The sequence below is a fragment of the Saccopteryx leptura genome, chromosome 6 (genome assembly GCF_036850995.1).
Source record: "Saccopteryx leptura isolate mSacLep1 chromosome 6, mSacLep1_pri_phased_curated, whole genome shotgun sequence".
In the NCBI taxonomy this organism is placed as follows: domain Eukaryota; kingdom Metazoa; phylum Chordata; class Mammalia; order Chiroptera; family Emballonuridae; genus Saccopteryx; species Saccopteryx leptura.
The window spans coordinates 37,644,749-37,669,887 of NC_089508.1; the positions used below are offsets into that span (position 1 = coordinate 37,644,749).

At 37.3% G+C, this 25,139-nt stretch overlaps 1 protein-coding gene across 1 annotated transcript in view; it reads left to right on the top strand.

The window, feature by feature from the left end:
- KCNH5 (potassium voltage-gated channel subfamily H member 5) overlaps window positions 1–25,139 on the top strand; it is a 314,219-nt gene that overhangs the window by 13,703 nt on the left and 275,377 nt on the right. Inside the window, exons 2-3 of the mRNA XM_066342396.1 lie at window positions 11,047–11,170; window positions 22,982–23,088. Coding sequence (XP_066198493.1) covers window positions 11,047–11,170; window positions 22,982–23,088 — 231 coding nt within the window. The remainder of the gene's footprint in view (window positions 1–11,046; window positions 11,171–22,981; window positions 23,089–25,139) is intronic.

Below are 25,139 nucleotides of genomic sequence, written 5' to 3' on the forward strand. Positions count from 1 at the left end.
CTCCCTCCCTCCCTCCCTCCCTCCCTCCCTCCCTCCCTTCCTTCCTTCCTTCCTTCCTTCCTTCCTTCCTTCCTTCCTTCCTTCCTTCCTTCCTTCCTTTCTCTCTCTCTTTCTTTCTCCCTCCTTCCTTCCCTCCCTCCCTCCTTCCCTCCCTTCCTTCCTTCCTTCCTTCCTTCCTTCCTTCCTTCCTTCCTTCCTTCCTTCCTTCCTTCCTTCCTTCCTTCCTTCCTTCCTTCCTTTCTTTTTTTCTTACAGAATTGTCAGTTCTTTGAAGAAAAATACCTAGCACAGTTCTTGACAATCTACATTCTTAACAATGTATAGCATTGCTTTAATAATTATTCATTGCTGTATGATTTTAAATAGGAATCAGAATTTTTATATTTGATTTGACCACTTAAACATTTGAGGATATACAGTGATGAACAAAAAGACATGGTCCCTGACCTCATGAAACTTGGGTATCTGGTAGGGAGAAAAGCATTAAAAAAAACTCATATGAAATATATAATTACAAATTGTGGTAAGCATTTTGAAGGAAAGGGAAGGGTGCTGTGATTAAGTATCAATATAACAGGGACTAATTTAGATTGGGAGATGGTATCAGGGAAGGCCATTCTATATAAAGTACTGCTGAGACCTAAAGTAAGAAGTAACTAGATGGTAAGTGGACAGAAGACTATTTCAGGCAATGAGAAAACATGTGAACAGTTCTAAGGAGAGAAAGAGAAAATGGCTAAGTTTGTGAAGCTTAAAGGCTGGTGCTGTTGGATTGCATTGACAAAAACAGAGTGAGGTGGGGAGCGAGGGTGGAGAGAGACAGTTAGGGGTCTGGCTATTCAGGGCCAGAGTTTTGCATTATGTTCAGTGCAGTGGACAGATCTGACATAAGGGTTACCTGTTGTGTAATGACAAGCTGGACTGTTGGAAAAAAGAATGATATTATGGGACTGATTAGGAGACTACGACAACAGTCTAGGCAAGAGACAATGGTGGCATGGTCTGGGATGGTAGCAGTAGACACAAAGAGAAGTGAGTGCATCTGACATGTTTCCTTGGGAGAATCCTTAGGGTTTAGTGATGCATTGGGTGGCATGAATGAAGAACTATGAGGATGACTTTCAGGATTTTGATTCAAGCATCTGGGTGTAGATAGAGATAGGAAAGATGTCCCTGAGATGGGAAGAACTGGAAGACAGCCAGATTGGAGTGACACCCTTGAGATGAGCTGCATTATCACTCTGTCCCCTAGTTCCCTTTCCTTCCCTTGAGGTGAAGAAGAATGAAACCAAAAGGAGCTCAGTGTGACTGTGAACAGAGGTGATTTCTGTCCTCTACCTACTTAGAGACATTCAGAGAAGAGTATCCCAGGCCAGGCAATTAGCCTAGTCAGTCCGTGCTTGTGGATTAGAAACATGTAGCTTCGGATTTTACTAAGAGCCTGATTTGGATGAGAAACAAAGTAAATTGGGAAGACCTAAATCCCAAACCAAAACCTAACTTGATAATGAACATTTGACAATCAGCATTGTCGACATGCCTTCTTCAACCAATGTCTTTAGAAACTGTTAGTGGTTATTGCTACGTAGATTTGACTGTGGTGCTTTTAAGCTTCAAAGTTCCCTTTTTGGTCACTGATTTTTAGAATGTGCGTCATTTGGCTCTCTGCATCAGAGGGCTGTGGAGGTTGGGGTGACTTGGAGCTGCAAACACCTGCACCTTTCTTCATGGAGGACCGGTGATCTGGGAGAGAAGCTTGAACTAGCCCTGAGTCTGGATTTCAGTTCCACCTGCACTTCACCTCCGCTGCAGGAGCTCTGTGCCAGGGTTTTCGGGTTTTCAGAATAAGAATGATGATATCTGGCTGGTGTGCTTCCCCAGAGGTAGAGCTGCGTGAATATATTCAGAGGGAAAATCCTGTTGACTTTGCTCAGAAGCAGCCCTAGACCTTGAGAAAAGTATAAATTAGTGAAAGTGTTTGGTTCAATGTTTCGGCTTCTCTTTGTGAGGTTTCTCCCCACACCTCCACTCCATGTCTTTTCTCTCTGTCAGTGAGTCCTCTAGAACTCTTCTGTGTGACGTAGCACTTCCTAAGATATCTTAAAACTTCTCTGTGCCTGTGTTCTGAAATATATCTCTCTAGGGTCATTTATATAAAAAAAAAAGATGAGAGGGTGGGAGGGGGAGTGGGAGCCTTAACCTCCTCCATGATTGTTAATGTCCATGAGATTTCTGAATTAGAATACACAGTTCTCATAAAAACAAGACAAAAAACCACTTTCCAGTCATGTCAGAGATAGGTAGTGTTGTAGCAGTTCAGAGGAAAACATTTTTTTTTTCTATAGCAATTTGTAATTGCTATAGAAAGGGAAGAAACTTTTCACATACTTCTATATGTTTTTTTTTCATTGACTGAACATAAACTTTCTTCTAGAAATTTCTGTCAGCCAAGATTATCGGCCTCAGGGTTTGCACAGGATCTCCTTTAGGAATGGGATTAATATGCAGGGGTATTGGGTTGAATGCAGTTATTTTCTTATTGTCTGAAAAAAATTGCACTGTAAAAAAGATGTGCTACCTCTAGGTTATAGCAAAACAAAAGCTTAGACAGCAGTTCTGAAATACAATGTGATCGAATAGAAAGTCTTAGACAATGAGGCCTGGTTCTCTTTTTCCCTCAACCAGACATCCTTTTCCTATCTCTGAGTCCCTTCAGTGGCCTAGCCTGTTTTCCCATCTATAAATGGGAAGGGGAGGATGCACAAGATGAATGTATTCAAGGACTTGGGGATCATCTGAAAGTCTTGTTAAAATGCAGGTTCAGATTCATTAGGTCTGGGGCGGGTCCAGCTTCTGCATTGCTCATAAACTCCCCAGCGATACTGGTCCACACTTTGAGTAGCAAGGCACTAGATTCAAGTTTTCCAAACCTGGCTGAGCATGAGTGAGACTTTCCTCCATGGTTGCATTTTTGTGTTCTACCCTGAGGGTGTCTGTTCGGTCCATCTGCATTAGACTTTAGCAATCTGTATTTTTTTTAAGCTGCCACAATTTAGGAATTATAGCAGTAGTAAATTAGTGCTTCTCCACTCTGTAAGAACCACCTGAGAAGATTTAAAGACAAATACCAATGCCTGGCTCTCACTCTAGGCCCCAGTTAAGACAATCATTGAGGGGCGGGGCCTGTAATAAGTAACTCCGGCAGCCCCTCCAGTGCTCTTCAACCTCCACCCCAATTGAACATGCAGTCAAAATTGGGAAACACAATTTTAGTGGGTCATTTTGAACTAGGAACCTGCGATTCAGTTTTCAACCTACTAATCCTTGAGGGAAAAGTACTTGTTGTATTTCATGTCTGTCTCTGAAAGTACAGTATACCGTATTTCCCCATGTATAAGATGTACACTTTTCCAAAAAATTTGGGGTCTAAAAACTGGGTGCATCTTATACAGTGGTTGTAGATTTTTTACTTGCATTTCCGCGTTTTCGTTCTTGTCTTTTTTTTTTTCCTTCAAATTTTAGGCTTCCAAATTAAGGTACATCTTATACATGGGAGTGTCTTATACATGGTGAAATACGGTACTTCGTGGTCTTGAAAGATTATAATGAGATGTTTTCAAGACTCAGCCTCTTGTAGATCTTTATTCAGGAATCTGCTCACCTGTGGCTATATAGCTAAAACAGGAGTCGGGAAACTTTTTGGCTGAGAGAGCCATGAACGCCACATATTTTAAAATGTAATTCCGTGAGAGCCATACAACAATCTGTGTACGTTAGGCATTATCCAATAAAAATTTGGTGTTGTCCCGGAGGACAGCTGTGATTGGCTCCAGCCACCCGCAACCATGAACATGAGCGGTAGGAAATGAATGGATTGTAATACATGAGAATGTTTTATATTTTTAATGTTATTATTTTTTTTATTAAAGATTTGTCTGCGAGCCAGATGCAGCCATCAAAAGAGCCACATCTGGCTCATGAGCCATAGGTTCCCGACCCGTTCTAAAATGTACTGGGTTATGACCACCTGGTAGGGATAATGACCCAATTCTTTGGCTCTTCTGCAGGAACATGTATATTAGAAACATTTGGATGTGAAATGTTTGTAAATATCTTCAAGGACTGGAACAGTCTGGACCTCAAGGAAAGTTCTGTTTCCCATGGCTTTTAATGTGCTAAGAACTCTAAGGACAAATCAGAACTAGTTTCATGAAGATTCAGTGATAACTGTCTTAGTGTATTTGGGCCGCTCTAACAAAAGACCATAAATTGGGTGGCTTTTAAACAACAGAAATTTATCTCTCACAATTCTGGAGGCTGGAATTCTGAGATCAGGGTGCCGGTGTGGTCAGCCCTCTGGTGAGAACCCTCTGCATCGTTGCAGAATACTGACTTCTCATGGTATCCTCATATGATGGAGATCAGAGCAGAAGAAACAAGCTGTTTTGTGACTCTTATAAAGGCACTAATCATATTCATAAAGGATTCCATCTTCTTGACCTCATGGAACCCTAACCACATCAAGTCTAAAGTTATTGGAGGTGACCTGGTCAGAAGGTCAGAAAAAGATTTACTGAGCATGTAACAACTGAGTTAAGAGCTAAATAAATGTAATTGTCAGCCAGACAGGGAGGGAAAGGAATGGTGTTTAGCCAGAAAAAAAGGCAAGTTAAAAGGTTCTTCTGTGAGAGAGAACATGCCACTTATTAAAGAATATGAGAAAAATTAATGTGGTTATTATCTTACTCAGGGCAAGGGACAAAATGATGAGAGCTGAGGTTTGACATAGTTGGAGGTTATTATAGGTTATGGAAAAGATTAGGGCATTCTGAGAGCTGTGATAAGCTCTTGATGATTGTGAAAGCAGGGAGGGGATATGATCCAAGTTGAATTTTGAAAAGACCAGTTTAGCTTCAGTAAGGACAATCCATTGACGGAATCACAGAGAGGGTTGGAATAAAACCATATAGATAGCTGTTGGAGTTGTCCAGGGAAGAGATGATGGGAGCTTGGGTTTAAAAGATGATGGTGAGGATTTGGAGAAATGGAAATATTTGAAAAGAGTTTTAAGAGATAAAAGTAATAAGATTGGGTAATGGATTAGTTGTAGGGGTAATGAGAAAGATGTTGAAGATTAATTAGAAATATTATGTAATTAAATGAATAATTATCCCATTCTCTAAGCTAAGAAACACAGGGAAAGCCTCCGATTTAAGGTAATGAAAGTTAAGGATATGTTATGCTGAGGTACCTTTATGATTATCTAAAAGGAGAGGACAGCTTGGCCGTCAAGATCTAGAATTTATTGAGGTCTGGCTTGGTGATATCAAATGTTGAGTTACTGAGCCTTTATGAAGACAGGTGAAAGTATACGGAGGAGCTGAGGTGGTGGACCTCTATATATACTCACTGGATAAAGAATATTGAGGCTGTAATGGAAATGGAGAAGTGTTCAAAGAAATAAGGGAATGTTCTATGAAAGCTAATGATTGAGAAAGTTTTAAGGAAGGCATGTTTATCAAGCTTCTGAATTGTCAAGTGAAATGAATGAAAAGCATCCTTTGGATTTGGTGATGGGAAGAGGTTCTTGGTGCTTGTGGGTGTCTTAGAGTGAGGAGGACAGAAGCTAGAAAGGAGTGAGTTGAGTGAACAGGAACTGAGGAGATGGAACCAATGAGAACAGACAACTTTTAAGGTAAGTTTGTTCTTTGGAGGGTAAGATAAAAAATGGTGGTAGCCAAGAGAGGCATGTGGGCTGAGTGGTACTCAGTGAATGTGCCACAGTGAAGGTAAAGTTGAGCTGGTTCTTGGAAGTTTTGATAGGCAAAGGGGTGGATAGTGGGCCTCGTGAGTGAGTATATTTTGGGGACATAATGAGGAAACCGGACTAACTGCAATAATATGGATTTTAGGAGCAATGAGAAATATGTTTGTGTAGGTAGGGAGGGGGAGGTTGAATTTCAAAGGGCTTTGTAAGCCTGGGAGAGGATTTGATAAGGTAACTGGTTGAGAGTCTTGATCTGAGTGAAGAGTAGTATGATAGATGCAGGGCTTCAGGGGGCCAAGTGAATATTAGTCTGAAAATTGACTGAAACAGGGTGAGTTGAGTCAGGGAGACCCTGTAGCTAGCTGAATAGACTTCCACAGTTACCTAATCATGAAGTGGGAGTATAGGGATCAGAGAAGGTAAACTGACCAGGATCCGGCCTGGGCTAGGATGGGAAAGAAGTTAATTTTTAGTGATCATGTTACAAATACTTATAATTGATGCTATGCACACAAGAAAATATTATGTATTTATAGAGAAATTAATTCTTTAGGGATCATTTTTGTGGAAATAAGCTCATTTTATTTTCTACTCTAAACACCCTATGTATCAAGAAAGGGTGGTGCCACCATTCTTATAGTTAAGGCTTAGCTCAAATGCCACTGTTTTCCTAAAACTTCTGATTCTCTGGTCCTTTGTCTTCTTCGTTTTCTTTTAAATTTGGGGTATAATTTATATGAGGTAAAAATACACAGATCTTAAGTGTACCGTTCAGTAAGCTCTAACAAATGTATATACTTGTGTAACTTAGACCTTTATAAAGATAGAGAACAAAGACCTTCCCTAGAAAGTTCCTCTGAATAGGAATATGAACATACTACAAGTTTTAATCCATCCTCTTGTTGATGGACCTTTTCATTGTTTTCAATTTTGGCTCCTATGAATAAATTTGATGTGAACATTTTTCTACAAGTCTTTTTGTTAACACGTTTTCATTTCACTTGAGTAAATGCCTAGGAGTGAAATTTCTGGGTCAGAGTTGATACTTAACTTCGTAAGAAATCATTTTCCAAAGTGATCATGCCATTTTATAAAGAATTTGAGTTGTTCCATATTTTCAGCAACATTTTGTATTGTTATTCTTTTTTTTTTTTTTTTTTTTTTTTTGTATTTTTCTGAAGTTGGAAACGGGAGGCAGTCAGACTCCCACATGTGCCCAACCAGGATCCACCAGGGGGCGATGCTCTGCCCATCTGGGCCGTTGCTCTGTTGCAACCAGAGCCATTCTAGTGCCTGAGGCAGAGGCCATGGAGCTATCCTCAGCGCCCGGGCCAACTTTGCTCCAATGGAGCCTTGGCTGCAGGAGGGGAAGAGAGAGACAGAGAGGAAGGAGAGGAGGAGGGGTGGAGAAGCAGATGGGCACTTCTCCTGTGTGCCCTGGCTGGGACTCCTGCATGCCAGGCTGATGCTCTACCACTGAGTCAACCAGCCAGGGCCTGTATTGTTAGTCTTTATAACTACTCTAGTGGCTGAACAATGATACATCATATTATTGTGCTTTTAGTTATTTTCTGATGTGTGGTGATGGTGAGCATCTTATTGGCCACTGTATATCTTCTTTTGTGAAATGTCTTCAAGTCATTTGCCCATTTTGTCAATTGGGTCATTTGTCCTTTTGTAAGAATTTTTTCTATATTCTGGATAGGAATTCTTTCTCAGATATAAATATTGTGAATATTTTTGCTTAATCGGTGGATTTTTTTTATTTTTGATTTTTGACAGTGTCTTGGAATGAGCAGTTGATTTTAATTTTGATGATGTCTAATGTATTTATCCACACCTGCTTTTGTGATGATTACTATATGAGTCTTATCTAAAAAATTTTTGTCTCCCTCAAAGTTGTAAAATTTCCTCCTATGTTTTCTTTTAAGTTTTTATTTTTGTATTTAGTTCAATGACCCATTAATATTGTGTGTGTGTGTGTGTGTGTGTGTGTGTGTGTGTGAAGTAGGGGTCGTAGTTCAGTTTTTGCTGATGTGGATATTCAGTTGTTTGGGCACAGTTCATTGAAAAGACTTAGAAGAAACCCAGCTCTTTATACTGCCTTGGAATCTTTGTAAACAATCAGTTAACCATTTATGTGAGGCTTTGTATCTTTTTTTCTTGCATTTATTTTCAGCAGTTTTACTGTTATTTTTGTACTGTGGCTTTGTTTATATTTATCTTGCTTGAGGTTTACTGAGCTATGCGTTATTTTTTATGGTATTTGGAAAAATTTTTGTCTTCATTTATCCAAACTACATTTGTGCCTTATTCTTGTCACTTTCCCCCCTCAGACTCAACTATATATAATTTAGACTGCTTGATACTATCCCAAAGGACATCTTTTTAATTTGTTTCTCTTTTTTCTTCAGTTTGCAATAACTTTCTTTGATATATTTTTAAATTGTCCTTAAATTTTTAAGGGTTTAATCTGTTAAACTTGTTCAATGAATTTTTTTTTATATATTCCCAATATCAACCCTTCTTTCTATTGCTTGTTTTTCCTTGAGTATTTTCACAGTTCTCTCTTTCTTTTTTGCTTGCCTCATCATTTTTATTTGTTACTATACATTTTATTGATACAATGTAGAGGCTTTGGATTTTATTATTGTTCTCTGAAGAGAGTTACATTTTACATTTTATTTTAGCAGGTAGTTAAATTGCTGGTGGGTAACCTTGATCATGATTTTAGCTCTGTGTGTGTGTGTGTGTGTGTGTGTGTGTGTGTGTGTGTGTGTTAAAGAGAGAGAGAGAGAGACAGAGGGGGACGAGGAGGGAATTCTATGTATTTTTGTTTTGTTTTGTTTTGAGAGGAGGGGAGATAGTGAGACAGACTCCCAAATGCACTCTGACTGGGATCCACCCAGCAATCCCTGTCTGGAGCCAATACTCGAATCAAGTGAGCTATTTTTAGCATCTGAAGCCAACCCTTGGACCAACTGAGCCATCCTCAGCACCTGGGACCCATGCTTGAATGAGTCGAGCCACTGGATGTGGGAAGGGAGGGGGCAGAAAAGGGGAAGAGAAAGCGGGAGAGAAGCAAATGGTCACTTCTCTTGTGTACCCTGACTGGGAATTGAACCTGGGACATTTATATATCTATGCTCTATCCACTGAGCCAACTGGCCAGGGAAGATATTCTATGTTTTTGACCTTACTGCCAGATCATAGACTTTTTTTTTTTTCTTTTCTGAAGCTGGAAACAGGGAGAGACAGTCAGACAGACTCCCGCATGCACCCGACCGGGATCCACCCGGCACGCCCACCAGGGGCGACGCTCTGCCCACCAGGGGGCGATGCTCTGCCCATCCTGGGCGTCGCCATGTTGCGACCAGAGCCACTCTAGCACCTGAGGCAGAGGCCACAGAGCCATCCCCAGCGCCCGGGCCATCTTTGCTCCAATGGAGCCTTGGCTGCGGGAGGGGAAGAGAGAGACAGAGAGGAAAGCGCGGCGGAGGGGTGGAGAAGCAAATGGGCGCTTCTCCTGTGTGCCCTGGCCGGGAATCAAACCCGGGTCCTCCGCACGCTAGGCGGACGCTCTACCGCTGAGCCAACCGGCCAGGGCAGATCATAGACTTTTATCCTAGGACTTATTTCTTACTCCTAATTCATGGCCTTCTGTGGCTTAAATGAAATCTTAAAGAATTTACCAAGCTTCTCTAACTTGATAGAACTTGAACTCTGAAATTTGTCTTCTAGCCTTGGAGTGTGTGTATGAAATATCTGTCTGCCTGATAGCCTGCTGGTCGTTTCTAGACTTGAGCTCCTTTGTAGTCTTATACTGTGTATGCATAGTTTAGGTCACAGATAAAGATTTGAGGTAGATTCATATATAGGTTTATGGTTCTATATATCAAAACATTTACTCTCCTAACTTTAAGCTGCACTGACAACCCCAAATTGTGACCATTCACTTTTCTGCTTGAATTCTGTCACTCATGAACTGTACAAATTGGGAAGTGCTCACAGTGGAATTACAGTTGAATGACCATCTCATTAAATGTATCTCTTTTTATTCAATGGTTTGTATTTTTCGGTTTCTGCCTACATTTGTTTGGTTTTTAGTGTCTTGAAACAGGCTTATTCCCCATATTTTGTCCTATGCTTTTTGATTTAGCATCTATTCTGCTAAATAATAATTGGTTGTTATGTAATTGTTTTTCTTATATGTAAGGTGTTTTGAGAGTAAAAGGTATGTTTTACTGATTTTTATCCATCTGACCCAGAGTAGAACCCTTTATGTAGCAGTAGCAGCTACTTAGTGAATGTTGAATTGCATTGTGATTTTTATGAAGATCAAATATGAGTTAGAATTTAAACTTTAAAGTTTTCTACTCCTAAGTTAATTTATCTTTTTACTACACTACTCTGAATATGAGTTCAAATATTATTTTTTTGTGGAGATTTTGAGTATTTTGAAGTGTAGTATTCTTTTTAAAATTTGTACTCTATTAAAATTTAATTTACAAATAATTTTTCATTTCTATATTTTAATATTATTCATTTTAATGTTAACATATTTATCATGTTATCTAAATATTGCTAAACTTATTCAATCAAGGTTGATAGCAAAAGATATTGTTTTTGTATTGATTTTTATACATAAGGCAAAACCATTTCTTTATGTAAAAGATGGTCCTTTATTTAGACTAAAGGTAGTTTCCAAATTTTGTGTAGCATGTGACTAAAAATAATATCTTCAAATAATTTTATTTTAAAAAAGGGACTCCAATATTATTTTAAATGAGACTTCTTAAGATCAAATAAATTTGTTCCATCATATTCAAAATTATAGTAATAAAATTTTTTGAGGGGTCATCCAAGTTTGCCTTTGTTATCAACTCCAATATTCTCAATTTGTGGAGAACTCACTATAGTCTTAATCTTAATAAATTAACTTGATTTTAGGGGTGATTATTAATCATTAATATCTATTTAATATTAACCATACTTTGTTTTCATAGCTTAGAGTATACTTGAACAGAAATTGGTATTATATAAATTGGCTTCTCTTCAGTAGAATTTTTAGTTTGTATGCCAATCTTGTCCTTACTGCAGATATTCTTTGATATCATGCTAAACTCATTATGTCAATTTAAGTAAAGGTTTTATTATTTGAACCATAGCAAATCATAATTGCATTTGTTGATCTTTATGAAATTGTTTTTTTGATTACTTGAAAAAAATACACTGTTAAATGAAGCTTAAAACCTTCCTTTTTTTCCTTTCTTCTTCAGAATCGAGTTTCTTACTGGGAAATGCCCAGATTGTAGATTGGCCTGTGGTTTATAGTAATGACGGTTTTTGCAAACTCTCTGGATATCATCGAGCTGACGTCATGCAGAAAAGCAGCACTTGCAGGTAGGTAATAGAACAGCTCAGGAACTTGTTCTGAAGTTTAATGCTGAATGCGGTTAAAAGTCTTAAACTGACTTAGACTCACAATGACATAGTGATATATATATAATAAATATATATTTGGTCTTCAGTCTAGATCCTAGCACAGAGCTCCTAAGAGGGTTGGAATGAAGAGAAATAAAGGTGTCTTTTGTTATGTTAATGAGGTGACTATAAGAAAGCCCTAGATAACTTGAGGATGGGAGCTGGGTGCTAGGATAAACAACCACATGATTACAGGGAGTGGAACTTTCATTATCTGAGAGAGGGGCTTCAGATGGACTCAAATGCGAAAGACCAATGATTTAATCAGTTGAGACTATGTAATGAAGCCTCCATACAAACCCAGAAGGACGAGGTAGGAGAGATCCTGGTTGGTGAATACGTGGAGGTGCTAGGAGAGTGCTCTGCTTCTCCCCCTTTCCCGATACCTTGCCCCCTGCATCTCTCCCATCTGCCTATTCCTGAGTTATATCTTTTTAAAATAAACCCGTAATCTAATAGGTAAAATGTTTCTCTGAGCTCTTTTTTTTTTGCTGTTCTAACAAATCCAAGGAAGAGTTTGTGGGAACCTCTGATTTATAGCCTGTCCTCAGAAGTACAGGTAACAACCAGGGCTTGTGACTGGTGGCATCTGAAGTGTGGGTTGTATGTGTTGAGGGGTCTTCTAAGACTGAACCCTTAACCTGCATGTAGAATTGGTAGCAAAATCTATTTACTCACATATAAAAACTATAAGGTAAAAATTACATTAAAATATTGAGGAAGGCTAAATTGTCAGCAGAAATATACAGTTTAAGAGCCATTGGTAAAAAAAATAAATAAAAAATAAATTAAAAAAAGACCCATTGGTGAAAACTTTTGAAAAAGAAGGATTTTTACATATCGGTGAGTTTATGAATGCATATTTTGCTAATCTGCTATGAGCTGGGCACTGTCCTAGGTGCTGACTGATCAAAGGAGCATCCTACCTCAGGGAAGCACTGATGGCTGCTAAAACTGTCTTGAACAAAGTGGAAGAAACAGCCCAACCACATAGGACATGGTTCATGAACATTTAAAGAACATCAAAATAAAGTTCTAATACCTGGTAGAAGTCATACATACTTGTAATGTTGGCACTTTGTACCATTACTGTTTTGTTTGACTTATTTAAAACAGATTTTGGCATTTATTTTCATAAGAATTCTTTAAGAATATGCCATATCTGTGAGTTTAAAGAAAGTATTGGAAAAATGATCATAAAAAGGAAAAGAAAAAATTCAGTATAAGAAATCAATATAGAACTGAAAACTTTTTATAATAATTTCATTAAGTTCAGATGAGATGTCTTCTTCCTTAAACTATTTTTTTAAAGATCTCATTTAACTGCTTGACTAGGTGGTGGTGCAGTGGATAGAGCATTGACCTGGGATGCTGAGGACCCAGGTTTAAAACCCTAGGGTCTCCAGCTTGAGCGTGGCCTTATCTGGCTTGCGTGTAGGTTCACCAGCTTAAGCACAAGGTCGCTGGCTTGAGTATGAGATCATAGACATGACCCTATGGTTGCTGGCTTGAGCCCAAAGGTTGCTGGCTTGAGTAAGAGGTCTTTGGCTCAGCTGGAGCCCCTGGTCAAGGCACATATGAGAAAGCAGTCATTGAACAACTAAAGTGCTGCAACTACAAGTTGATGCTTCTTACCTCTCTCCCTTCCTGCCTGTCTCACTTAAAAAAAAAAAGGGGGGGGGGAATCCCACTTAACTAAGCACCAAAATTCTGTCACTATATTTTAGTACTACAAGGGATTGGAATAATTTTCTATACCAAATATTTTGTTTTCAGAGGAGAAAACTAAGGTGGAGTTTTATTAAGGGACTGTTCAGGGAAACACAATGTTTATATTTTTTCTAATTGTTTATGCTGAGAAACATTATATGCATATATAAATATATAGTATATTCTGCATCTTTATGAAGGGCAGGAATATCATATTATACTGACTACACATAGGAATTCCTTACAGAATTTTCCCAAAGCATTGAATCTCATACCTTACCTCAAACCTACTGAACCAGAATCACCCCAGGTGGTTTGGGGGTGGGGCAGGAATGAATACTTTTAACTATCAGCTCAGGTGGTTCTGATGCTTAGCCATATTTGAGCAATAACCTGTTTAAACATCTTCTATTTATCCTTTCCCAAGCAATCCTCATTTTCCTCTACTAAATCATTCTCAGGTTGTGTCTTTACTCTGAGGTCCGAAATTGGTGAACAGATTGATGGTAACTATTATGGCCCATAACTGAGAAACTCCCCTTGGTAACACTGATGACTTTGATACCTTTTTATCTGTTGGGTAGATGTTAGCTCTTGGGCTAGTGCTGTCATTAAGATGTGCATTATAAATTATGTGAGGTTAAGGTTTGTATTGAGTGTCTCTACTCCCTTATGTCTCAAGAGGGTTCAGATTAGGAAAAGGTTAGTTTTATGGTAGATCTTACCTGTGGAATTGGCTCTATAGAGAGTTCTAGGAAATGTAGCTGCTCCCATACTAATTTCCTCCTCTTGGACTTTGGACTTTCCGCCATCACGCCAATGCTTGTTTCACCTGCCATCTTTCATTTGAAGGTATTTAAGATTCTCCCAACGAGAAGTGACTTCCCTCTTTTGACTCCTAATAGTTCATCATTGGCATCATGGTCTGGCCTTTAACTGACTAGCTTTCTTTTTTCCTTTTTTTTTTAATTGCTATTGCTTTCATGGTCATATCTGGATTTATTGTGAAGTCCTGTTGCCATCTTTTCTTGCTTCTCGTATATCTGCACCCTCTCCTTCCCAGCCTGTTTTATTTTTCGGGAGGGGGGCAGGTGCAAGTTTTCCTACAGAAGGTTCATTTAAAAAAATGCTGGCATGTTATACTAGTATATTCTGTCCCCTAAAAGAGTTACTTTTTTCAAATTACTACCACTAGTGCCAGATTATAAATGCACTGGAAGTAAGGATTCCATCCTGTTTACTTTTGCATGCACTACAGGACACAGCTCAGTGTTTTCTGTCGGCATCTGTCAACTTAGATTGGCTTGTTTCACAATAAACTCTAACCTAGATCTCACATGCCTCCATATAACATGCTTTTATTTATTATATTTCATTCCAAGTTTATGGTATTTAAGGTGGGCAACAGAGCAGGGAGCTTTGAATTATGATATGCTTTTTCATTTTTCACTATGGGAAGATGTCTCCACCCCAACCCTTCTTCACTATTTTTAGAGACTATTTTCAAAATGATAATATTCATAAACAATTATCACTTGATTGCACAAAACGCCCAGTGTGTTTAGGTAATCTAAAAATTGCAGTAAGTTTAATGTCCTCACAGAGCAATGAAGACTAGCATCTGCTGTATGTGGAAACGATATTTGAGCCCTGTCAGGTTTTTGTAGAGGCAAAGTTTGTTTTACTGCACTGCCATTTTAAACTTCCTCATCCCTTTTAAAAATTAAACTATACCCATTTTGGTTTTACTGCAGCATTTTTTAAAGAAGCAAGATCTAAACATAATAAAAATATCCAGTAGTATATTTGTTAAAAAATATTATAGCAAAGCCCTAACATTCTAAATCATATGTTGTAAGGATAATGACACTGGAAGAAGCTAACAACATATTATTAAGAAAGAAAACACCAGCCAAACAACCAACCAACCAACTAACCAACCAAACAAGAAACCCAGTTTATAAATACTATCTGCATCATAGCTTTTATATCTTTAAATATAGCTTTTATTCTCTGTGTATTTCTATAAAACCTTTGAATATGAGGCAGAAAGAAACAGAAAGAGGTAAGAAGAAAATTATATCCACATTTAGAAATGTGGTGTTAATAGCTAAAAGTTATTACAGAGTTTTAGAATCACTGAATTCCAAGTGAATCTAGAGATAAATATTTTGACACGGAGGATAGCCTTGTACATAATTCAAAGAATTTTATTGATTATCATTATTAATAATGACAAGTTTTGGAATAAGACTTGCTATAAGAATCAGAAACTACAAATCAGTGAGCATCAGTTTGCGTGGAAAAAATATGACACTATATGCTGAAAAATCACCTTTATATATAACTTGCATTAAATGGATTAAAGTCAACAGGATTAAAGTAGCAACTGGGTGAAGAGACTATGTTCTATTTTAATTTTTCAGATATGAATTGTTTTATGGGAAAGATGAAAAAATAGCAATTTAAAAATCTACTGTATCAAGAGGCTAAGATTTCTTTTGTTTTCCCTTTTTTTTTTTCTCCTTTCTTGTCTTTTCCAACACTTTCTCCATTAGACCAGGAGCACAAAATCTAATTAAACATACTTTTCAGTTTGTCCCAATATTATCACTGTACTCTCTCTGGGAAGATAATAAAATTCTATTTTATTTCTTTGTTTGCTACATCACATCCCCTGTCCTCTTTTAATATTATTCATTATAGTGTGTTTATTGTATGTCTTTCTATTTTATCTTCCATTTGTTTATTAAATATGTGAATTTTAAATGATGTTGCTTTGTGTTTTAAAGACCCACACAATTCATAACATGCAGCAGGATTTACAGTTTTTTACTTTTTTCACTCAACATTATGTTTTTGAGGTATTTTGTATCGCTATACAATAATCTATTATTTATCTATTTTATTAGTCATAAGCTCCAAACTCTGACATTTTGCTATTTTGAAAAACTGGATGTAAACATACTAATATACATCTTCTTGTGGCCTCATGTGAGAAGTTGTCTGTCTTTGCTGTGGATTAAAATATATACAGAATTTATCCATTAACTGCTCTCAAACTGCTGTCTGTTTCCACTCTCTCCAGCCATAAGTGAGGGTTCCAGTTTTTCTATATCCCTGTACTTCATAGTAGTATCTAAATTTTTATTTTAATAAATCTGATGTGTTCAATATATTGCCTCATTCTTGTTTTAACTGAAATTAAAAATCATATTCTTATGACACTCCAGGATTCCTAGGATTTCAAATCTAGCCCATTTTATTGTCTAATATTTTCATTCCAAACCTTTGAATTGCTTGTCTGTTTATCGAAGGACACAAAACATACTGTATATGTGATGGAGATGATAAGTTATGGGAGAATATCATTTAAATCATATGGTCTTATCTCATGATTCCTAAGGAACCTTGACATTCAAGACATACTATCATAGGTTAGATAGAAACCACACCGGCATTTAAACCTGTTATTAACCTGAAACTTTGAAATCCCACTCTACTTTTTTTTTTCTTTCATATAGAGAGTTGAGAAGAGCAGTCATGTAGGTGAGTTTAATGTAAGTAGGGAGGATTGGAATAGATGCTTTCAAAAGCTTTTTTTTTTTTTCTTGGAAGGGCCCACTAATAATTAGAGAATGAAACAGATATTAAGAGACACTTTATTGGATGTGTTTTACAAGTAGTTCTATTAACACAGGATTCTCTCAGCCAACAAGAGCACATTGCACATGATGGATGTCAGTCAGTCTGGTTCTATTTGGCAGAGGGCTCTGCTTTACATAGTGGGACTGAGGGAAAGTGTTAGAGAGCAGAGGTGACTCAGTGATGTTTATGCTCCGAAGGTAAGAGAGGCCCAGGGCTATCTCTGGATTCCCTTAATTACATGCCATGAGTCTACTCTTTATTAATCTATCTGAATCCTTTTAAGCTAATATAAATTAATGGGTTGTGAAACCTTTTGCTTACAATCTACTTTATAAAGTAATGCTTTGATTTATTCTAAAATTACCTCTTTCAGATTTTAAAAGCTGTGTTCTTATTAGTTTCCAAATTCTCCTTTCATTCTTCCTCTCAGGCTTCTTTTTGATCCTTGAACTATAGAGCTCAGCCCAGCCTCCCATTAACGTTATGATGATTTTACTGTTGTGGCTGGTTATGACCTGAGAACCACATTTACCGACTAACTGCATTAAAGTCAAACTGTGTGGTTTCTGTGATGAAGCATTTGCCAGTCTGTGAACTATAGTCTGAAGATAATATTATTCTTTTCTAGTGGTGACAGAATGCAGTGTTTTAGTTCAGGAAAATTGACCAATAGCAGATTGAGGTAGAAAGCAGAACTCATTATTCAGTTATACATGTTTTTTAGTTTTCTAAGGTTCCTTTGTCCCTTCCAAGTCTATCGATATTATAGCCATCCTTACTGTGAGATATCATAATGAGGCCTGTGTGTGAGATTTTGATAAAAAAGTCAAGGGATCCAAGAATAAGTAATAAATCCTGCTCTAAACCTAAGTCGCCTGTCCCCAGATGTTTCATGGGGTAGAATATGCACAAAAGATAATAATGCCAACTGCTTAGGCAAGCCGGATACGGCTTAGGTCAGGCCCGAGGAAAACTTCTCCCTTATACTCTACCAGCACTTAGTTGCATGGCAAGAAAAGTGGCAAGATAATCCAGAAGCAGGCCCTGGGTGCATTTATGCTTCCACCTCACGGGTTAGCAAAGAAAGAAGACACACAGAATGATGTGCATCTCTCTTTTAAACTCAGTGACCCTGCCCATTAGCAATTGTGGCCCGACCCCTGTCCTAGAATTGTGGAGAAGCAAAGGAGTGGGGTCAGGGCTAGAAGGACCTTTTTTTTTTTTTTTTTTTTAAACCATGCCCATAATACGCTTTCTAGTTATCACAACCATTGTACCACACATTTCAATTTGCAACTTCCTAATGCATTATCCTTTTAATCCTCACCCGCTGAGTAGTATTAACATTATCGTCATTTCACTGCTGAGGACACCACGAGTCAGAGAGTTATCCCACTTGCCTGTGGACTGTAGTCCTCCAAGTGCAGTGGTTGTTATATCATGACTGCCCAGTATTAGAGCAAAGATAGATTGCTTCTGTGCTTTGAACTTTCCTTCCAATAAAATAAGCAATGCAGTTGTGAAGGTCATTTATACTATCAGTGAAACAATGTAAGAAATAAAAGACTATTTTTAAAAAAAAGTTTTCAGATTATAATAGTGTGGGATTTTTTTCTTAAAATGCCTTTATATCCTTAGGATAAAAGATTTTAGTATTGGGAGGGCTAAAATAATGAATAATATAGAATTTTCACTGTTTATTTGAAAAATTGACTGTTTTCATCTTCTCTAGAAATTTAGCTAAATCAAACTTGTGTGTCTTCTTAAATGGTATTATTACATCAATTTTCAAAAAAATATCTTTTTTATTTTCATTTTTTATTTATTTATTTTTTCTTTTGTATTTTTCTGAAGTGAAAATCAGGGAGGCAGTCAGACAGACTCCCACATGCGCTCGGCATGCCCACCAGGGGGCGATGCTCTGCCCATCTGGGGTGTGGCTCTGTTGCGACCAGAGCCATTCTAGCGCCTGAGGCAGAGGCCACGGAGCCATCCTCAGCGCCCGGGGCCAACTTTGCTCCAATGGAGCCTTGGCTGCAGGAGGGGAAGAGAGAGACAGAGAGGAAGGAGAGGGGGAGGGGTGGAGAAGCAGATGGGCGCCTCTCCTGTGTGCCCTGGCCAGGAATCGAACCCAGGACTCCTGCATGCCAGGCTGATGCTCTACCATTTAGCCAATCGGCCAGGGCAAAACAATATCTCTTTTTTAAGTTGGACCTTAATTATCAATTCTATTAAAGTTTATTTTCAGTTATTATCATAGTTGCTTGTTATTTGCATTTATTTTATTTATTTTTATTTTAGTGAGAGGAGGGGAGGCAGAAAGACAGACTCCCGCATGTGTCCCAACTGTGATCCACCTGGCAAGCCCACCAGGAGGCGATGCTCTGCCCATCTGGGACTGTTGCTCTGTTGCTCAGCACTGGAGCCATTTTTTTAATGCCTGAGGCAGAGGTCATGGAATCATCCTCAGCACCCATGGCCAACTTGCTTGAACCAACTGAGCCATGGCTGCAGGAGGGGAAGAGAGAGAGAGAGAAAGAGCAGGGTTGGAGAAGCAGATGGGAGCTTCTACTATGTGCCCGACCAGGAATCGAACATTCATATGCCAGGCTGATGCTCTACCACTGAGCCAAACAGCCAGGGCCCCTGGTTGCTTGCTATATTATAGATACTTCTTTTGCATATTTTTGTTGTTGTTGTGGTAGGCCAGTTATGAATATTGTATAGAACCCTGATATTTAGTAATGGGAGTAAAATAGTTTTTCTTTTCTTTCCTAAGACTACAAACACTCAATGAGCTAAATTACCCTTATATTTTTTGTTTTTAATGTTTTCTTTTTATTAAAGAGTTTTTAGATTTAAAATGCCATGAATTATCATTATCATTTAAAAATGCTGCTTGACAAAAAATGTCACCTGTCTGTAAAGAATATTATTAACAGTATTAAACACATATTTTATTTTTGGTGGGTGGGACTTTGTGCTTTTTAATTGAGATAATCTAATTTAATTATAATGCTTTCAAGAGATTTTTAGTAAAACTCACATGAGCTGCAATCCAGACTTCTGATCGGAACAGTGATTTTTTTCAATGCTGTCTTACAGGCAGGCACTGAAATGTCATGTCTTAGTTTAACTGCAAGATTAAGGAGTCAGTGTCTGTTACTTGGTTTTGAGATTCTCATTTATTTTATTATTATAACAACACTTAAAATATTTTTCATACAAAATATAGAAATACTGTAGTTGAAAATGCAGGATGCAGACTGCTAGAGCAATCTTTGGGCTGCCTCATCTATTTCCTTTCACCTCTTAGTTTCTAGAATTCTAGTTGCTTAGGTTAGTGTTCCCGTCAGACTGGCCTGAGTTACTCTAATTTCTAGCAATACGGCATTGCTACTGAATTGTGCTGGTCTTTGATGGATCTTGCTTTCAAACTGTTTTTCAAGTTGTCAATTTCTTAGATTGATAAGCTGAGGGGCAGTTTTTCCAGGAGGATAATGAATCTTAACTTTCAGGGGCCCTCGTTTGGGTGTCTGTCTTTCAAGCCTCTGTGCCTAGTTTTGATTTATAGTTTTGTATTTCTTTTCTTAAAGTAGGCCCCTAAAGTTGTGTAAGGCCCACCACATTTGACTCTGCCTCTAGCTCACATGTTAACTCATTGAAAACCAGAACAAAAGCAACTTTAAAGACATATTTGAGTCTTCAAAGTTTATTCAAGGTATCTGGTAGTAGTGACACAGATTCTTTCTGGTCAAAGAAATGATCTAGACAATTCTATGTATACTAGCTAGTAGAACTATGTATCCAAAACCAGATGAACAACTGACGATTGTGAAAGCATTTTGAATAGTTTTAGAGGCTTATATAGTCTACTGAATTCTGTTTTATAGATTATCAGACATTTGGTGAATTTCTCTTAGAAAAATAAGTAATTTTAAATATTAGGAAAATTTTGTTGGATGTAGAAGCTCATTCTTTATACTTTATATGTTCCTTTAGCCATAGTAATAGTGTATGTCTATTTCAATTTTTCTTTTATTAGCCATACTTGTATATATCTTAAAAAATTCTTATAAATGATGAAAGTGTCAATGCATTATATGATGTATATACTATGAAGTCTTCAAGTTTCATTGTATATGGGAGTATAAAAAAAGACCATACAAGTTGAAACCATGTAATACTATACTATCTGTAAAGCCAGAAGCCACAGCCACCATCAGAGCCACCTGGCCCGTGTAGGTTTGTATTTGATTTGGACAGACGGTAATGAAACAATGGAGCCAAGAACCGGCGGGCCATTAGCTTTAATCCTAGCTTGCACCCGGTGGGCAAGAAATACATGCAGTGGGAAAACACTCTCCTTTCCATTCAGGGCTCCCAAAGCCACTGACTTATTTGAGTTTCCTAGGATCAAAGGTTTGTACCTCAGCAGCCTTATTCACCTCTGTTCCCCATCTCCTTCTCTCTGCACAAACTGGCTTCTCCTTCAGCACTCTGCCATTTTGGCTGCTTCTCCTTTCCTCCACATGACCTTTCTCTGCTCTCCTTTCTAATGCTAATCTCAGGAACCAAGAGAGAGCAAGCTCTCGATCTGCCCCATTTTATAGTTTAGAAATCAAAACCTTTACTCCAATATACAAACAAGAAAGTCTCTGATACAAAGTCACTTAGGGTGGGAAAGGCTTAGTGTTAAAACTAAGCCTTAGGGTATAACTACCCTGCTTGCTTACAGCCTGTCCCCCACAGCCAATGCAAACTATAAGTGAGCAAACCTATATATCATATATACAAACTTATTTGGCCAACACTATCTTATACTGAATGGAGAAAAATTAATATTGTTCTGTGACCTTTAACAATGTCAAAACATTGAGACCTCTCTTACTGTTGGTTATAACTACATGGAGATGAAAGTAATTATAAAACTCATATTTAGTATAGCATGATTCAGAGCATTAGAAACATTGAGAAATAAAGTGTTTTATTCCTTGTAAAAAACTATCACGAGTCATTAGAACATTTTTTACTTTCTTATAATATAACTTTTACAACATAAAGAGAGCATTTTTTCTATCTCTTTGCAAATAGTCATACTCCTTTCAAAGTTTGAATGAACTTTAACTCTTTTATTCTTCCATGGTCACTATTGAAGACTGTCCCCTAAGGCTCCTTTAATGTGAAGTTGTTTAAAATTTGCATCACTTTCTCTGGAAAATCTTGATCCTTTTATCTCAATCACTTTGTTGATTTGTGTTGATAATTTCACCTTCACTAAGTTCCTCTGGCTGCATATGTAGAGTCTTTCTCAATGGCAATAATGTCAGTGTTCCCACATTCATCTATTTCTTCTCTAATCTCATTTATGTTCAAATCAAATTCACTTTCAACATTATGTTTTTTTTATTTTATTGATGGATTTTTATCTTTGATGGCTAATTTTTGCTTTTGATTTTCCATTTTTGTAAAATGTTATGCAGATTTATCCTTGAGAAACAAGGAGGCAACACAGCTACATGCTTTGCTACTGTATGTGAATTGAGTAATGGGTGCAAAGTGACCAACAGGACAGGCTTTGAAGAAGTGGGGTGATAGGCCACGGATCTTGATCTGTTATCTGTTATGTACTAGCAATTTGTAGGCTGAGGAGCTAACAGCAAAGGTTTAAACTTTATACACTTATTCACAATGAATACTTTGTGGTAAATGAAATTTGAGTGGTGCTGTTGGAAAGCTGGTGTTATGTAACTACACCATAATCATTGAAATCTGTGCTTATGTGAACTGTGTAAAGGGGGGACTGCTTATTGGTCTCTATCTGTAACTTTAAAATAGCTTGTAAAGCTAGCTTTTAGCGAGAAGTTTAACAATCATGATCAAAACATGGTTTAAATCAGGGGTCCCCAAACTTTTTACACAGGGGGCCAGTTCACTGTCCCTCAGACCATTGGAGGGCCGGACTATAAAAAAAACTATGAACAAATCCCTATGCACACTGCACATATCTTATTTTAAAGTAAAAAAACAAAACGGGAACAAATATAACATTTAAAATAAAGAACAAGTAAATTTAAATCAACAAACTGACCAGTATTTCAATGGGAACTATGCTCCTCTCACTGACCACCAATGAAAGAGGTGCCCCTTCTGGAAGTGCAGTGGGGGCCGGATAAATGGCCTCAGGGGGCTGCATGTGGCCCGCGGGCTGTAGTTTGGGGACCCCTGTTTTAAATAATTTGGTTCATTTGTGGGAGCAACATTATATTTTGTAACTAAATTTGATTACTTAACCAACAAAGACAACTATGTGCTTTTTATGTTGCATTTGAAAAGCAACACAAAACTGAAATGGATTGTGTTTTCCCCTAGTTTTATGTATGGGGAACTGACTGACAAGAAGACCATTGAGAAAGTCAGGCAGACTTTTGACAACTACGAGTCAAACTGCTTTGAAGTTCTTCTATACAAGAAAAACAGTAGGTATCTAAATTATCAATAAGATGTGCCAACTCTTTATTAATGTTATGTTTTGGTAAGTGATAGCTGAGCTTTAATATAGAGAGAATATGAAACTTTGTGCCTCCTTTTCTTGGCAAGGTCAGTGGATACACGTAACATGAGATAGAAAAATTAATAAATAATTCTGGCTATGGAAAGCAGTGTGTTGAAGAATGGATAAAAAGCATGTGTATTTGAAATACGATTTTTTGGGGTGTATATGTGGGTCAGGTGGCAAAGTGTTTTGTAATTAATACTTTCTACTTATGTGACAGCAACTAAAAATGACAGAGAAATTATTCACTTCTTAGAGTTAAAGAAAAAAAGTGATTGGTATCACTGGATATTTGTGATTACCTTTCTATACATATGTAGATGACATGTGAATGCAGGGCATCTAGTTGAAGTGAATCTTTACTAATATAGCCTTTTTCTGGACACAGGCTCTTCTATGTGTAACTAGTGGAAGTAGTCATTACTTTTATAACAGGCCATTCACATATGGTAAATTTATATTGATCACTGTTCTTTAGATTTGTGAGTGGTTAATTATGCATTATATAATCACATAAGACCTCATGATATGGAATCTCCACCAGAGTTTGGAGGACGAAACCAAACAAACAACCAGCTAGTACACTCATCAGCCATGATTCCTCTTCTAATTCATTTTCTTTGAATAGTTACTCATTTTTCTTTCTTTTTGTTGCTTTTACAAACTGATGGTTTATTCTTTTTTAAAATAAGCAGTCCCTTTATTCATTAATTTAGTTAGTGTCAATGGTACATGATAGCAAAGCCAGTTATTCCCTTTAATGGAAATTAATGGGACATATTCTAACTTCAACAGGAAATACATACTTGTTCTATGTCCAGCGCCTATTGGATCTTCTGGAGCATAATTTATTCTCTCCATTTTACCTGAAATGTTTGTTCTCTGTGGAATATTTGAAATAGAATTTATGCTTCTCTCTCTCTTTCATTCATAGATCATCATAAGGATAGCAACAACATAGTTATTGCTTCATAGTAGTATACTTGGTTATAAGAACATTAGGCTTTAGTGGTTTTACCAAGGAATGTCTTAACATCTTATCTTTTATTTTTGAATTAAGACTGAGAGGCAGTGGTGGGATTCAAATAATTTAACAACTGGTTCTCTGCCCTAATGCTCATTTTAAGTATAAAGAAACTATATACCAAAAGGTAGTTTATTATTTCATGCATTTAATACTTAAATAAGAGCAATAAAAGAGGTACACAAAACAAGATTAGGTTATAAGAAAGAGTTTTAAAATATTAATGAGTAAATATTAAGTAATACCTGACAAAAAGCAATAAAACTGTTATTTAAGATATTTCCATATTGCTTCCTGATTGGCATCCTCACTTGTAATATTTTCCACCTATGGACAGAATGAACATTACTATGGGTGCTTAGAATATGCTGTTGTGCAGATGAACATTAAAAAAGAGAAAGGGATTTAAATTCGTGATTTTCACATTGGGTGGCTGCCCAGGCATCCACCTTAGAGAGAACCCTGACTGATTACAAGTACCATTTTAACAATTAGTTTGCCAAACTCAACAAAAAATTAGGTATCGGTTCTGCTGACCAGGTGTGAATCAGCTGAATCCCACCACTGCCGAGAGTTATTTCTCTTTCAAGTTATACCCACATGTCTGTTGGCTTGTCACTTAGAAAGCAATCCATCCTTAATGATCAGTTCTGTAGACATTTTCTAGGTTTTCTTTTTGACCAAGTCCAAACACATATCGATAATTCGTAATAGATTTTTATGTCAACGTCCCCTTTCATTTTCACATAATACTGTTATTCCTTAAATGACTTAGATATGTGTCTCAAGTTTAGCAGATAATTTAAGAATGTTCCATATTACTAAGATCATTTCACTCTGACATTTAAGCAGAATAAACAAATCTATGCCTGACTTTCAAGCATCAAAGCCAAGTTCCTAGTTTATGCCTTTATTAAAAATACCTCAGTGAAAATTCTGTTTGGTTATAT